Consider the following 15,266-nt stretch of genomic DNA (forward strand, 5'->3'; position numbering starts at 1 on the left):
TACTTTTGGATCAATCTATACATATCAATCAAGTGACTGACCAAATGCTAAATGGAATCAGTGCCTTGACTTTCTCAGTGGTAGCCTTTTCTTCAGGTCTTAAAGAATTTTGACAGCTCTTCATTTCTCTGACTTCTGAGTATTCCCTCAGGACTGTGAACGCTACAGCTGTATGTACTGCTGTCTGAGGAGATGGTCTTGCCTCCCTACGTTTACTATTCCCAGCATTATTTATGAAAGGCTTTCATTAGTCATTTATTTCACTGCACTGGACTACAAAATTGTGTTCAGCTTGTTTTTCAACTCCACCTTAAATCCTTCCCAGAGTCCTAGCTTTCAGTGTCCCTTCCTGATTTGTGTAGCATTTCCTTAGTGTGTAATTTTATATAAGGTTGTGATTATGCACAGTTGGTTTGAATAACCTTAAGTTCCCATGCTATCTAGGATGATGATTTTTCTTGGAAAAGCCTGCAGAGGAGGCTTGGTTTCCTAGAAACAAATGTTTTGGTGGTCAGCTGGCCAGAATGGAACTTATATGTTTAGAGTGATGTAAACAACAGAGAAAGCAAAGCATAAAGAATATTATTTAATTTAGAGAGGGCTACTGCCTTTAGGCACCTGATTCCAGAATTTTCAAACTAAATTAATTTCTTGTGTAAGAGTGGGGAGAATTAAACAGCAAGCACAGGGACTGAATATAGCCTGGATGCTGACCAGAATGGAACACATCCTAAGCAAACTGGAAGGATGCATGGGAGAGGAGCGTCTAAAAAACCTCTGTTTCTTCCAAATTTATGTCTTCCTGCTATTCATTGGATATCAAATCCAAAGTAATCTACCTCATATGACCAAGTTAGGCAACTATATTTCCATTATAAACAGTGTTCATCTAGGGTGTGATTCAGATATCTAAACATTCAACAGCTTAAGCAATGCTTCTGGCATTTGACGTGCCCTAGATTAGCAGAGACGTCCATGTAATGCTGGCAGGTATGACAGGTTCTACAGGAGACCTTACGTCTTCTGGATCAGCAACTGGAGGCCGGGCAGGACCTTAGAAGCACCATTTGCCCTGTATTTCAGGCATCTGAACTGCAATTTTTGCAAACCAAAACCATTCCCTTGATTTGTGTGGCTGAAATTGCTGTGTTAGGAGGCTACAGCATAGTCAGTGTGTTGTAGATGTGCAGTTCTAAGCTCTTGCTGAATTGTGTACAAGAACACCTAGCTTAGGAGCCCTAGATAGCCCTGAGATCTTAACTCATGTATTAAATCTACAGTACATTTTAACAAGCAGAAGTTAACATTTGAAAGTCAAATATAAAAGAAGCTAGAACTGCGTGTTATTTCTAGCTTCTTATCTAAGGCACAAACCTTTTTTTTTATCCTTCTCACAAAAAACTAGGCATAGGCTGATAAAAGAGGCAAAACATCCTAAAGCACCTTTGCCCACTTATATCCAGTCACCTTCCTAAGGATGCACTATTTTAGCTGAGCACGATGTAAAGGAAATTTACGAAGCAGCCATCACACACACATTTCTGCTCTGTGAGCACCTTGAAATGTGAGTGCTTACCATAAAATCATTCACTGCATATATGCTGAGCTGCAATTTGGCATATTGCTACAATCTGTAGACTAGTTGTGAACCACTGTATTTTACTGAGCAGTGCCTGTCATACAGTTAGAGGTTGCAGATACTTTTCAAGCCCACTATAATAAATACATGAGCTACGCAGTTGAAAAATAATTCTTGAGGTACCACAACTATTTGATGATTGGCACTACTTGTATGGCCAAAGAAAGCCATTCCAACGGCTTTCTCTATTTTCTCTGAAATACATTAAGGGCTGAAAATTGTGTTTTTTTGTCTCTTTTATGCTTTATGGATTTCAATGCTTTGTTATAATACTAGTCTTAATGTAATCAAAGCAATCTTGCAATAAGTCAGAACTAAAACCATGGGATACTTAGTACTTTTCTCACTTCACTTATATAACTGCATTGGCCTCAGTGCAGTTAATTTATGCCAGAGAAAAGAAAAATAGAAGAAAGCTCTCAAATCTTAAAATTTCATCCATGAGGAAGGAGGATAACTTCATAGTTAAGAAAATACTGTGAAAAAAATAAAGATAACACTTTCACCTTCAAATATTAAATAAGGTTAATATCTCATTTTAAGTAGTAACATAGACAAAGAATAACTTACATACTGCTTTCTTGCCAGCAAGAAAACAAAATTAAACTAAATTATAGCTTTGCTTTCACTGCTTACATATAAATATATATGTGTGTGTGTATTTATGAATTCTATTTGCCAAGGCCATGTTTTATGATCCTGAAGAAATATTTACTTTGAAGTATGCAGTTTTTTCAAAGCAAAATGCAAAACTTTTACCCATAGTAACTCACAAACATTTTAATTATTTTATCTTTTTTTTTTAATTATGATTTAAAGAGGATATTAATATATGTTGCACAAATTAGTGTCAAACAAATCAGGTGGTCATTCAGTTTTTATGTATTACAATCAAGCTCTCTTGATGATAATTTGAAAATGTCTGTCTGTTGCAAAGTTGGTTGCAGTTATAGGAAAAATAACAGGAGAAAGCAGGTAAAAATCATAAGGCATGCTTATGAAAAGAGGCCCCTGACTGGCTGTACGTTACATGGCAGTCTCTGTTACTGATTTTGGAATTTATGAGTTTGTGACAAGAATGTAACTAAAAGGTTCTACTAAACTAAAAATACACTTCCAAAATAATTCTCCTCTATGAGAACTTGATTTTTTACAGTGCACTTGACTGTTGTATCATGGCCTGAAATATAAGTAGAAAATATTCAGAGTACTCTCTAACCTGGTACAAAAATCTGCCTAAAACAATTTGTTTGGTTTTCTTTAATTTCTCTTCTTTGAGAACTAAGGATTGACAATTCCATGTGTTGCAAAATATGTAGTGTTAGAGCAAGCATTTTCTTGACTAGTCAAATTATCCTTAATTTCAGTTTTTTCTTCTCTTGCAGGGCAGACTGTGGATATGTTTTCTTATCTGATTATATTTTTAGAAAGCACTATCCAGTGATAATCCAGATGCTGTTTTGGTCATTTATGTTCACTTATGTGGGAAAGTCTGAATACACAGTTGATATACATCAGAAAACAACAAAAGTGACTTCTGTCTTGTAAAGGACCTTGTAACTTCTTCTCATGCACGACTTTCTTTTGCAATCTGAGTTGCTACTTGCCTGTCTGTGTAAGCTTGGGAATCACCTGCAAAATCCCAGCTGAGGGTTATTGCACGGTTGCATGAGTGCCTGGGAACTCTGTAAATCTTTTCAGCATTAGCAAAAAAGAAACGTATCACAACTTGAGACACCTTTATACATGTCATAGATTATGCCTACTGTCACCAAGCTTGCTAGAATGCTATAGGAATCTGTATCTGCCATAGAAACATATTTTTTAAAATTGTAGTTGGATTTCTGATGTTATTCTAAAGATAACAAAAAGATACTCAGGAAAAATACTGAAAAACTATCAAGAAAGCCAAGGGAGGGTACTACAGCTATGGGGTGAATTCTGCAAGTGAAGCAAGGATCTTCATCTAGACTAAAGGTAAAGTAATCATTCATAGTAGGGAAAAACTAACTAGAAAAACATTCACTTTTCTTCATGGTTTGTGGATGAAGGTACTCAGTAAAAGCAGGCAGCAAGTTGAAAGCTATCCAAATAATACTCTTACATGGCACAGAATTAAACTGTGGAACTTCCAGTGCCAGGAGACTGAGCAGGACAGAGTTATAAATACAGACTTGGTCTGTCACTGCTTTGTTTAAAACAATGCCCTATATCCAGCCCCTGACTCAGGAACTACTGATTGACAGATGTGGGGAAGAATATGAGACAAAAATTGTACTCTGCAGGCAATGGATTTGTTTTTCTTTCCATTTCATCTGTTACAGACCACTGTCGGAGTCAGTGTCCTGAATGAGGCAGAGGCTTGGGTATCACTCAGTAAATCTGACCCTGTACTCCCAGCTTTAGGAAAGTGTACTACAAAATGCTTGAATAATACTTAGTTGATAGACAAAGGATTAGTTCTTTTGAAATCCTCATATACTCTCCTTACTGTGCTCAGTAGCTTGGATATTATCTACCAATCAGTGACTGACTTCTAAAATGTTTAAGTAGATGAAGAAAAATAAACTGTGGCTCGCTATTCAGTTAAAAATACCCTTTTGAAAAAATTGGCAAGTTTCTGATAGCCACTGTTTCAATAGGACCATCAATACAACAATGAAGCAAAATACTTGATATTATATTCACTTCAACATTAGAGGAAGATGGAAGAAATCTGAGTGTTCATTATGTGTTTTAACTCTCTCTTCTTTAAATGTAGCAACACAATAAATAAAACACTGCAGAAAAAATCACATAGCCCATAGACTGAATGCTAAGATGCATATTTTGGATTAATATAGTAATTCCTTTGATGCATAATGATTTAATTTAATACAAATGCATATTCTAATTTCACCTCTTGGACATTTAACTACTGAACTATATACAGCATTTTTAATTGCTTGGAGAAATCAAAGGTAGGCAAGTGATCTTTAGAGTGGTTTAAAGTAATATTTGGAGGACTCATCTCATTATTTTTTCCCCTTAATAATCTAGACAGGATTGCAAAGGTGATCACAGGGATGAAGGAAAGAAGAAGGGAATAGTTTCTAGCTGTGAAAATTTTTGCACGTTTTAATTTTTAGTAGTAGCAATAGAAGTTCATTATTCAAATTATTTTTAAGTTCAGTGGTTAACAAATTATCCTAGGGGTGCCATGAAGTAGTGGCACACTCATAACTCTCAGTTGTATGTACCTAACCTAACCAAACTACTTTTCTTCTCATTTAGTGAGGAGCGTGATTCAGAACTCCTAGATTAGACATGTGCTGTATCATACTTTTGCATGAAACCTCTCTCGCTTGTAACAGAACAAAAACCAGTGATTCTCTGATAAAAGCCATTGGTGATTTTCTGATTACTTTAGTTACTGCAGGTATAAAGCACAGGTAGAATCAATTATTTGCTAAGTCAGAATTATCTTTTAAGTGAAAGTGACCATATGGGAAATACTGGTGTATGTTTGCCTTCTTTCAGTAGATTTATTAATAGTACATCTTATTACATACTGAAATGCTCCATGCCATTTTCAGGATACTTCAAGGACTAAGATGTCAGAATGTTCTTGCTTTTAAATGTTAATGCCATATATTTTACTTTCACCATATCCAAAGCCTTTTCATAGAAGCTATAGGTGGAGAGGTGAAGATAGATATGTCCTAGAAGTAAGGTTTGTGAGAGTGATACCAAGGTACTTGTTTGTCTTCTGTTCCTGTTCAACAGTTATATTCAGCCAGTGGGGAAGGGCAGGAGGAATATTAATGCTGTCAAAGCAGGAAATTTCAAAGGAATCCTTCATATCTGTTCAAATGAGTTGTTCAGAGTATTGAACTTGGTGCTTGTGGCTTTTTTCTATAGTGTCGCTGAAGTAAGAACTATCATTTGAGAAAGCTGGAAAGAAGGCCAGTCACAATTTTTTTTCTCAAGCAGCATGAAAATTTGCTTGACCTGTCATCTTTTGGTTCCTTGATTTTAGAGACTGGATTCATCACGGAAGTTTGAATCAAAGACACGTTAGTCTTATAATTTGTATAAGTCTCAATAACTAGTGTCTTCTACATTTTGAGCTATGTGCAGCTATATTCTCTACTGTCACACCACCGAGCTATCACAGGGCCCTAAGAACATTCTTCTGTAAAATTGTGTATATGAAAGTCTGTAAATATTAATCAACATAAATGTCTTTTTTTCCTTTTCAAATCTATGCTTTTTGGTCTTTAAATGATGCACACTGAGAAGAAATAGCTGTGACTGTACATTTTATTTTTCTCATAGTATGTAATGTTCTTCCAGTGTGCATTCCAAAAACTGGATCAGAAAAAGGCAACGTGGAACCACAGTGAGTCACTTAAGGCAGATATCAGAAGACATGAAGGATAGGGCATCCCATGTAGTACTATGTGATAAGCCAGTACCCAGTCAGAGGAACCAGAAAAGTGGCTGTAAATTCTTCTCAGGGCTATGATTAAACTTTCTTTTCTAGCCTCCCTTTTTTTTTTCCTGAAATATTAGGCCTTGTCAATGAGACTGCCAGAGAAAGCAGCTGACTTCCTCTGAGAAGTTATCAACCATAATTTCTGAGGCCATGAAGAATATGGCTGTGTGGAACATTCATAGCCAAGTGTTTTGCCATACCAGGCTATCTCTGTAATCGCAGATGAGATTTTCTACATGGGCGACCTACTAAAACTTGCTCCAAGCTCCTCCTGCTGCTTCAGCAGGCAATTTCCAGCAGTGAACACCTCTTCTTAGCAGAACACATGATTCAGCCTTGCTTGGTCTGGCAGTAGTGTTTGAGCTTCTTGCAAGCCAGTTTGTCAGGTGTGATTGCTCACAACTGAAGAGAGAGCAGATGCTGAAAGATATAACAAGCCTTTGCCTGAAGCTCACAAAATGGTAAAAAGTACAAATCTGGGTCACAGACAGACCCCCACAGATTGTTCTCTTATTTGTTTAGTATATCACTTTAAAAGTACATTTTAAAAATACCGTGTGTGGTCTTCTAATTAACTATCCATGCAAGATAATCTCTAATCAGTAAAGGGGAAGAAGATTCTGAGAAATAATTCACATTTATTCACATTTAGCAATAGTCTGCCAACTGAATATTATCTCATTTTCCTCAGAGTCTAAGGCATCTTGTCATTTTGGCAGTGCAGGTCTCCAGCAAGGCCAGAGTCAATAGAAGCCCATGCAGCTTCCAGCAAGCCAGGTGCTGTTGCCAGAACAAAACAAAGAGTTTGTTTGGCTCTGTTATGGATTCTCAAGTAGGAGAAGACAAACTAATAGTGGGTAAATAAATCACTCAGACATCAGTAGTCCTTTGAACATGTCTCTCTTGTTCTTGTAATAGGTTTAAAAGATTTAAAGCAACACAGTAAACATTAGCACAGCACTAAGCACAGGCAAAGTGCACAGACAGCATTATTGCCATCATGTCTGCTGTGCTGCAAAACTGTAATTCACAGAATTACTCTATAGAGCCTTTCTTGAAATGTTCATGGCATAGACAAGAAGAAAATTTCCTCATACCTATACAAAAATAATCCTAGACAATGGAAATTTGGACCTATGACTTAGCAATGTTGTCACTGATGCAAGGTAAACGTATTTTAATCAATTCAATTATTTTCCATGAATAGGAATAGCAAAATTGAAACCATGTCTGCCGATATTTCCCATTTCTTCTTAGTAGCAGTAGCCTTCCTTGAAGATCCTATTTCCAGCTGGGACAAGTAATATTTCTTTTCAGAAGCCAGTTCACAGTATGACAAACCAACTCACTTATTTTATGCAGTGTAGTTTAACCTAAAAAAAAATGTATTTCCTCCCTTCCCACTTTTCTGTTCTGCCTGGGTAAATATGCACTCAAAACAGATAATGATGGAGCCTAGGGGATGCTAAAGAAACTAAGGAACAGTATTCAGAGGAGCTGAGGAGGCAAAAATACCTTTTCCAGTTGGCTCAGTTATTTCCCGCAGAAGTGAACATGCTTAGTTGCAAGCAAGGAGATACACAATTTGAGAAAGCTTTGCATTTACCTTTCATAAAGTAAAAAGGAGAAATATAGAAACAGGCAGCCCTGATGGACATTGCTTCGTGGGCACTGGACCAAAAGGTCAATATATTGTTTACAGGAAAGTAGATAGGAGTTTTGTCCAAAAAAAAAAAAATCCATTTTTTCAAAATAGGTGCAAAGGCACATACGTGTATTAAATAACAAGAGTAAAACTTTGTTCTGCTACAAACTTAAATTGATTATTATTCATATAAAATCTCAATTCTGATAAGGAAATAGTCTGTTTTCCTTACTCACTTGTAATAAATTTATGATAGATTTTGTCAGGAAAATGTGTTGTATCTACTGTATCATTCAGATGGTCAGTCTGCGTCTACCTGAATGATCTGTACAGCACAGTAGAGGGTAGATGTGCAGAAAAAAACATTGAGGATCCAGCTCCACAATGTATGCTGAGGTCAGGTTTTGCTTTGCACGCTGTCTCTTCTGTTCCTGCACAGTGTGTCTAAGTCAGCTCCACAGTGCAAAATAAAGCCCAGTAAGTGGGTCAGCTGAGATACTTCAGATCACACTCCTCAAACTAGAACATTCATGTAGATATTCCCCGTAATGTTCAGTTCCCAGGAACTAAGAAAACTGATGTAATACCGATTAATTCTTCAACAATATTTCTTGATAACAAAAGCAGAGGAGTTTTGCTACAACAGGATCAGTTCATGATCAGCCAAGGAACAGCTTGACGTTTGTGTATGTTGGCAGAGCACATGCTTTCTCATTGAGAAAGAGAAGTTATTTACATACGACAGTTTCACAGATGATCAGGAACTAATTTCCTGTTTTGCAGACCTGATGAAAGTAAGATTTCTAAATAGCCTTCATCATTTTTTTGTAATCAATATGGAAAGGATACTAATGTTGGGAAAAGGGCCAGAAATGTCTTGTCTTGTCTTAAAGATAGGTAACACATAAAGAAAATAATGACATATTTTTAATAATAAGTCATTGTAGAGTTTTGGGAAATATATAGAAGTCTGAATTGTTTTAACTTTTTTCATTTGGACCTTAAATTAATTTCATTACTTTTGAATATAATAGGAAAACATGTTGCATAGTGTTCAAGATGCCAGAAAATTTGGAATCTCTATTCAGAAATATAAAAAAATTTACTCTTGGCTTTAGACGATTGGATTGGCAACGAAGTATATAAAGTACATATAGAAAGCTGTGGACTAGTAGGACTTCACCAGGAGTTCCTGTGGTAGGTAGAGGTCTTGCTGAACGCAAACCTGTCCAGCAGTTGTGCCCTTCATTTACTCAGGCAAGCAACAGTTCATGAGATAGTTATCCCAAAAGGCTGCTGAAAAAAGAAGGAAGGAAAAAGTTATGATGATTTAATGCATCAAATGCAAATTGTATTCAATAAGGCATACGTTTCTATGGATAGTTTAGTCATTGGCTTAAAAATACCGACTATAGGAACTCTACAGCAGACAGTAGTAAGGCCTTCATGTGAACATAGCAAGAAAACAAGATTTCATGGCTTATTTTGTTTGGGGCTGTTGGGAAAAAAATGAATTTAAGGTGTGTTTATTTGAAGGAAATGAGGAATCTTGATCTGATGTCCACAGATAATGGGTTGGAGTGGTAATTAGGTGATGTGACAAGTGACTTGGTTTTGGCCTCTACTTTCATGACTGTATCTTGCAATGACATGCGTGCTGGATACATAAGATGCTGATTGGGAGAACAGAACAAATGTTGTAGCACTGAGGAGAGAATGAAGCTTTATATTGCTAAATTGTTTGTGCCTGGCTAGACTTCAGGAGGAGTTTAATAACCCTTCTATTTTCATTTAAATCCACACGTTTATCTCTTCCCATTCACTAAGTCTTTATCCGGCATTACTCTAGTTTTTGAGAGGTTGTTAAAACTGGCAGATCACAACTGCAGTATTCTGTTGCACAGAATTAACTGTGATCGTTATTCGGGCACAATGTACATTGATTTCTGTTCATGAGCTACTGGAGAGTACAGGCCATCATGCAGTGGTGAATGGTAATTCAAGTAAAATATGCTTCCTGACATGTGGGTTGGTAGTATAACAAAAAAATATATGAAAAGACAAGATGAATTTAATGTGGATTTATCCTCATAATGTTCCATTAATGTGTTGTCTGATGCCTTGTAAGGAATGGCTGTAATGGGGTGACCTGCTAACTCTTAATTCTGAAGCCAGTGAGTGCTTCTCAGGGCAAGATTTATTATTCCTTTCTCTTTATAGAATAGTTTCATGCAGATAGAAATTTCTTTTTATTTTCTCATCATTTTTTCTTCATGTTTTCTTCATTCAGAATATGACTTCAGTTGTGTCTTTGCCTACTCTGATAAAGGCAGAATATGTTTTTGAGGATATTTTTAAGCATAGAATATAGAATTTGTTTTCTATGGCCATTACTCATTCATTAAAAGCTACTACTTTGATATTTGAGGATAAAGAGTACAGAAAAAGAATGATGTGCCTCACAAATCACTAAAAAGTATAGATAAATATGCTCCCATACTTTTCACAGTTGTCAGAATGCATAGTTGTTATGCATGAGAATATATCTGAACATACATTTGTATACATTTTAAGTGTAAATCTCCTCCATTTATGGGTACTTCGAAGCAACCTTTCAATATTTTCCTTAATTTCATCTTTTATTGTGCTGTACTTTTTACAGTGAATTGAAGAAATGAAGGATTGGTAGGTCTCTTGTCTTGATTTTCCAAGTGCTTGGCTGTGAGAAAGAAGTTCAGAAGAACTTCAGAAAGGATCTCCACAGCGCTAAGGGAAAGGGGAGAAGTAGGATCAGAGAAGAGTTTTGAGGGGGTCAAAAGTAAGAGAAAGCAGCAGGTGGAGTTTAATATGGGAGACAAAGAAGAGAATGGAGCAGCAGAAGCGTCTTCATTTGAGAGAGGAGCAGAGCCAAGAGGAATGGGGTGAGAGACTTAGAAAGAGGAAGCAGAGTAAGAGGAACATGGCTGAAGTTGAAAAGAAATTCTGTGGGGAAAGACCTAAATTCTGATTTTGTGGCAGATGCTACGGACTTTCTCCCTGGATGGACAGCAGAAAAACCAGGATGATGTGAAAATATCGCTTCCTCCTCCTGTGACAGAAACAGGAAGGGAAACAGTTGGCTCCATCTCAGAGGCAGTTTTCTGGCAGATCTCTGATAGGATCTGTGTAGAGCTTCCACCATGAGTCAGGAGACACTGCTTTTTAGATCTGCCTTTCTAATAGCACTCAAAATTCACTGCTTAAGGCCTCTTGTAAACAAGCCAAGCCTTCTGTTTGCTAGTGGCTCATGGTCCTGTTTCTGTTAAATGAGTTGCTATATGACAAGCTATAGGAACATCTTCCTTCCATTCCTGGGATGGAGAGGACACACATTTGATTTTGACTAAAAGGTGTCTTTAGACCCAACTTGCCCCAGTGATACACATATATTGTATAAATATATGGTGGAACATAATTCTTCCCACTATGACAACATTCAGGAATGAGTTGGAAGTACTGTAATAAGCTAATTGAAGGAAAGAAGAATAAGCACTCTAGCTTGAGATATGCTCTCAATTGGCTTTCCAAAGAACTGCGTGAATTTGGACAAAGGGCTGTTTGAAGTTGACGGAGAAAAGAAGATAGTGCTCTGAACATGGAGAACTGCAGCTGAAGGCTCAATTAAATGACTGAAAAGAGGAAAAACCCTGCCTAGTACAAAGATTAAGATTGCATGTGATGATTCTTAGAAGACATCTTCATGGAGCAAAGCTTGCATCCTGAAATTGCGAATAGTACATTTGGTGCATCATAGAAGTCACTGATGAGAAGGAAGTCAAACCCATACTGTGTTGAGACATATCATGAAAACACCATCCAAATAAATAAATAAATAAATATCCCTGCAATTATGTATGTGGGAAGCACAAACAATTGAATAATACCACTTTTGTATATCCACAATTAACTAATGAGCTGGTGAGCTCTGCAGTTGTCTGATTTGTACTCAGTCCACTAACTTTGTGAAAAAGGTTTTTTGTTATCAGTCAGTTTCATTTCTATCTAGTTTCCTTACTTTCTCTTTATGATTGTGGGTAGGAAATACTGCAAGAAAAAAAGCTTGAAGGTAACCTACCAGAATTTATTTGATCAAATTCTCACTTTAAACCATCATGGTTTTTTTTACACTCACTATCATATTTTGATGACTTTTAATTAGTAAAGCCCTTTATTAACAGAATATTCGAGAACAAAGATACAGAAACTTCTCAGACTGACACATAAAGCCTGCAGATCTGTCTTTCTAGAAAGATCCTTGTGACTTGCACAGACACAGATGTGTAAATGCCACACTGCTAGAAGCCAGCCATCTGGACTTTGTAATCAAGCAGGTAAACAAATGGACCAGGCTCTTCGACATCTCTCAGATTATTGCTGATCATAATAACATTAACTTTTCCAAAGGTGTCTCTTTGCTTCATCACATTTCAAAGACTCCATTAATTTTGTTTTCACATGCTTAAATATTTATTTTGACCTTTTGCCTCCTGCTATAACCTCCTGGCTTGTTGGACCATCCAAATCAAAATACACTGATGTGTTCTGAATGGCCTTGCTGCTTGTATAAACACGCTGCATAAACAACTCTTGCAGAACAAAAAACCAAGTTCTCTGCTGTGCTGTAGAAAGTCTCTTTGTCCGTTTCAGATTATCCATACAGGTAGGAGCTGTGTTGAGATATGCCAGCTGGTTTTCCAGTCTTCTTACCCCGCATTCTTGCTGACATCCAGCTTTGTTTCCCTACTCTGAGTAATGCTAAAGAAAAATCAACACCATGTTGTTATCTGTTTGCTGTGCAGGTGCCACTGCTGGAGTACCAACTCTGCTTCTGGGCCTGGTGCTGCCTGCCCTCGCTGTCCTTGCCTACTCGGGATTCTGAATGTAGCTGAATTTATCTTGTCCTCACCCGAACATAAGGGACTCCCTTTGAAGAGGAGGACTGCAACTCTTGATTCCTGTGGCACCATCCTAAGCCAAATAAATTACACTTTAAAATAAATTACCCTACCAATTTCCTATGGACTTTGAAAGGACTGAGGCATCCAGGAACTCCTTCATTAAGTAAATCAACTTTTGAAAGGATAAGAAATATTTTTAACTTGTTCCAATATGCCTTATAAAAACACTTATGCTGATCTGTGACAGTTGCATGATTCGGTCCCATGGGGCAAGTTACAGTGTTAAAACCCAATAACATAGGCTGTACAGTGAAAGTAAAATCACCATACGTAGGTGCTTTAACTTGAATAACAAATTGTGAAATATAATAGAGATTGAAATGTTGATTGTATGTGATAAATGTAAGAGTACTACGTCTGTCTGTACTATCCTATATGTTTTGTGTACTGCATATTTTTGAATGGCCCCATCATCATTCATTGGGATTACTGGTTTTTTGAGAGACAGTCAAAGCAAAAACATTTTGTTCATTTTCACAGCTATATTTCTTGAGGCTATTGGATACAATTTGAAGGACTTGAAGTAAGTGTCAATGGCAAGAAAAATTTTATTTTAAATATGTTCAGAATACCTGAGACATTCATAGTATGCTCAACTTAAAGGAGTTTACCTGTACTTCACTGACACTAGATTTACTGCATTTTTTTCTTAAAACAGTTCTGTTGAAAATTTTGTTATGATCATTGTTGATGATTTTAGGAGTGCAATGTCAGCTTTCAGGGAAGCAGCACAATATATCGGTTTTGATTTAGTATTATTACTATTATTTTTAAGGTAGCAATATAACACATTGAAGATATACAATATTAAGATCAACTAAATGGACCATGAAATGGTAGGAAGCTTATGTTATTTTTTAAAGTAAAAAGATTTAAAATATAAAAAAAAGAAATAGATATACAGTAAATGACACAAACAGAGTAGCACAGTTAAAAAATTATTATATTTACATTTCTATGCTGCAGATTCCAGGTGTTACCTTCCTGTGGTGAAGCGTACATTTGGGAGAATTATATGCTTTTTCAAGAATTTGATATTATTCTAATATTCATAGTGTTGTAAATAAGAGTTTTAAAGTTCTGGGACTGTTTCCCTATTTGACAGAGCACTGAATGGTCCAACTGTGTGTTAATACATGAAAGTCAGCTCCCAAATGTCAGGACTAAATGTTTGCTATGGCCTTTGCAAAATGGGAATTCTATTAGAGATAGAGAATGTTTTTGTTCTGACTGTGTCTAAAGTGTTTCAGTTGTTTTTTTTGGAGGTTGTTTTATTTTTTTAAGTTTTTAAAGAAATACACGTTCTTTATGTTTTCCATGGTATGCTGGGAATTAGTTTGAGTGTGAATGTTGAAGAAACACAGTGATACTGAATCACATGGCTCGAGTAATAGTGCAATGTCTGATGCTTCAAGAATTATAAGCTTTGAATCATATTTTATTAGCACAACCTTGCTAGCTACTTAGAAATAGATTTTATCTTTTTAGAACTGTTACTGTAGAGGTCCATAACAATATTTACATGAAGCAAGAATAGGCCTATTAATGATTTTCACCCCCTTCTTTAATTTGTATAATTTTGTACTATATATTTACATGTAGAAGTGTAGAATCTTCATGAAGAAGTATCAATAATACTGTTTTAGTTTAATTTTAACTATTTGTTACAATATGAAATTTTTTAAATAGGTGAAAGTGATAACTTCCCTATAGAGGAATGTCAAAGTGTCAAGCACTACTCTGTTTCGTAAATTGTATAATTATTTGAAAGAGAAATGATCTGTCTTCATACATGAGAAACTAATATGCTGTAAGCCTTCTGTAACAAAAAAAAAAGGTGTTTTATTGTATTTCATTTGGTTTTGTTCTTTTGCAGTATGACTCATTTTTATATAATCTACAGCCACAACTAAAACTTTTGCCAAATGCATGATTGCCTTTTACTTTTCTAATACATGATGTAAAAAGCAAAACTGGTTAGTTTTTGCATGAAAATGACCTGGGAGGGAAAGCCACTTCCTTTTTTAAATCAGCAACACAGATGAGGTAGCTCTCACGTACTCATCAGATAGTTCAAAGTTTTTCATTGTTTCACATAATTGTATAAATTCGACTGGGACCTGAAGTTTCAAATTGCTGTAAAGAAAAACTAACTAATGTATCATCTGCTTTAAAATGCAAGGTTCTTAATTAAAGTTTATATAGATAGACATATTTGTTGTTTCTTTATATTTCAGGAAACTTGATATTACTATTATTTGATACAGATGAATATTGAACTGTTTTTTTAGTTACTTTTTACCTTCTTTTTTCTTTTTCAAATGAATAGAGCAGGACCGTGCTTTGTCCTTTTTATGAATGAAAAGTAAATTAAAGATAAATAAATGTATTAATGTTACTCAAGATATAATAACTGTCTTTTGAATTAGAGCTTTCTGCTTTCACAATAATGATGCGGTTCTCTGTAGCAGTAAGAATGTGGTTAGAATGAAAGCCTGTGTATCCCTC

The 15,266-nt window shown here is 36.0% G+C and overlaps 1 protein-coding gene across 1 annotated transcript in view; it reads left to right on the top strand.

Annotated features, from left to right (window-relative positions):
- The window catches only part of CNTN1 (contactin 1), a 218,902-nt gene extending 204,320 nt beyond the window's left edge, over nucleotides 1–14,582 (top strand). The window contains exon 24 of the mRNA XM_010707006.3: nucleotides 12,600–14,582. Coding sequence (XP_010705308.2) covers nucleotides 12,600–12,679 — 80 coding nt within the window. The 3' untranslated portion in view covers nucleotides 12,680–14,582. The remainder of the gene's footprint in view (nucleotides 1–12,599) is intronic.
- The last annotated feature ends 684 nt before the right edge of the window (nucleotides 14,583–15,266 follow it).

The sequence above is a fragment of the Meleagris gallopavo genome, chromosome 1 (assembly GCF_000146605.3).
Source record: "Meleagris gallopavo isolate NT-WF06-2002-E0010 breed Aviagen turkey brand Nicholas breeding stock chromosome 1, Turkey_5.1, whole genome shotgun sequence".
NCBI lineage: Eukaryota > Metazoa > Chordata > Aves > Galliformes > Phasianidae > Meleagris > Meleagris gallopavo.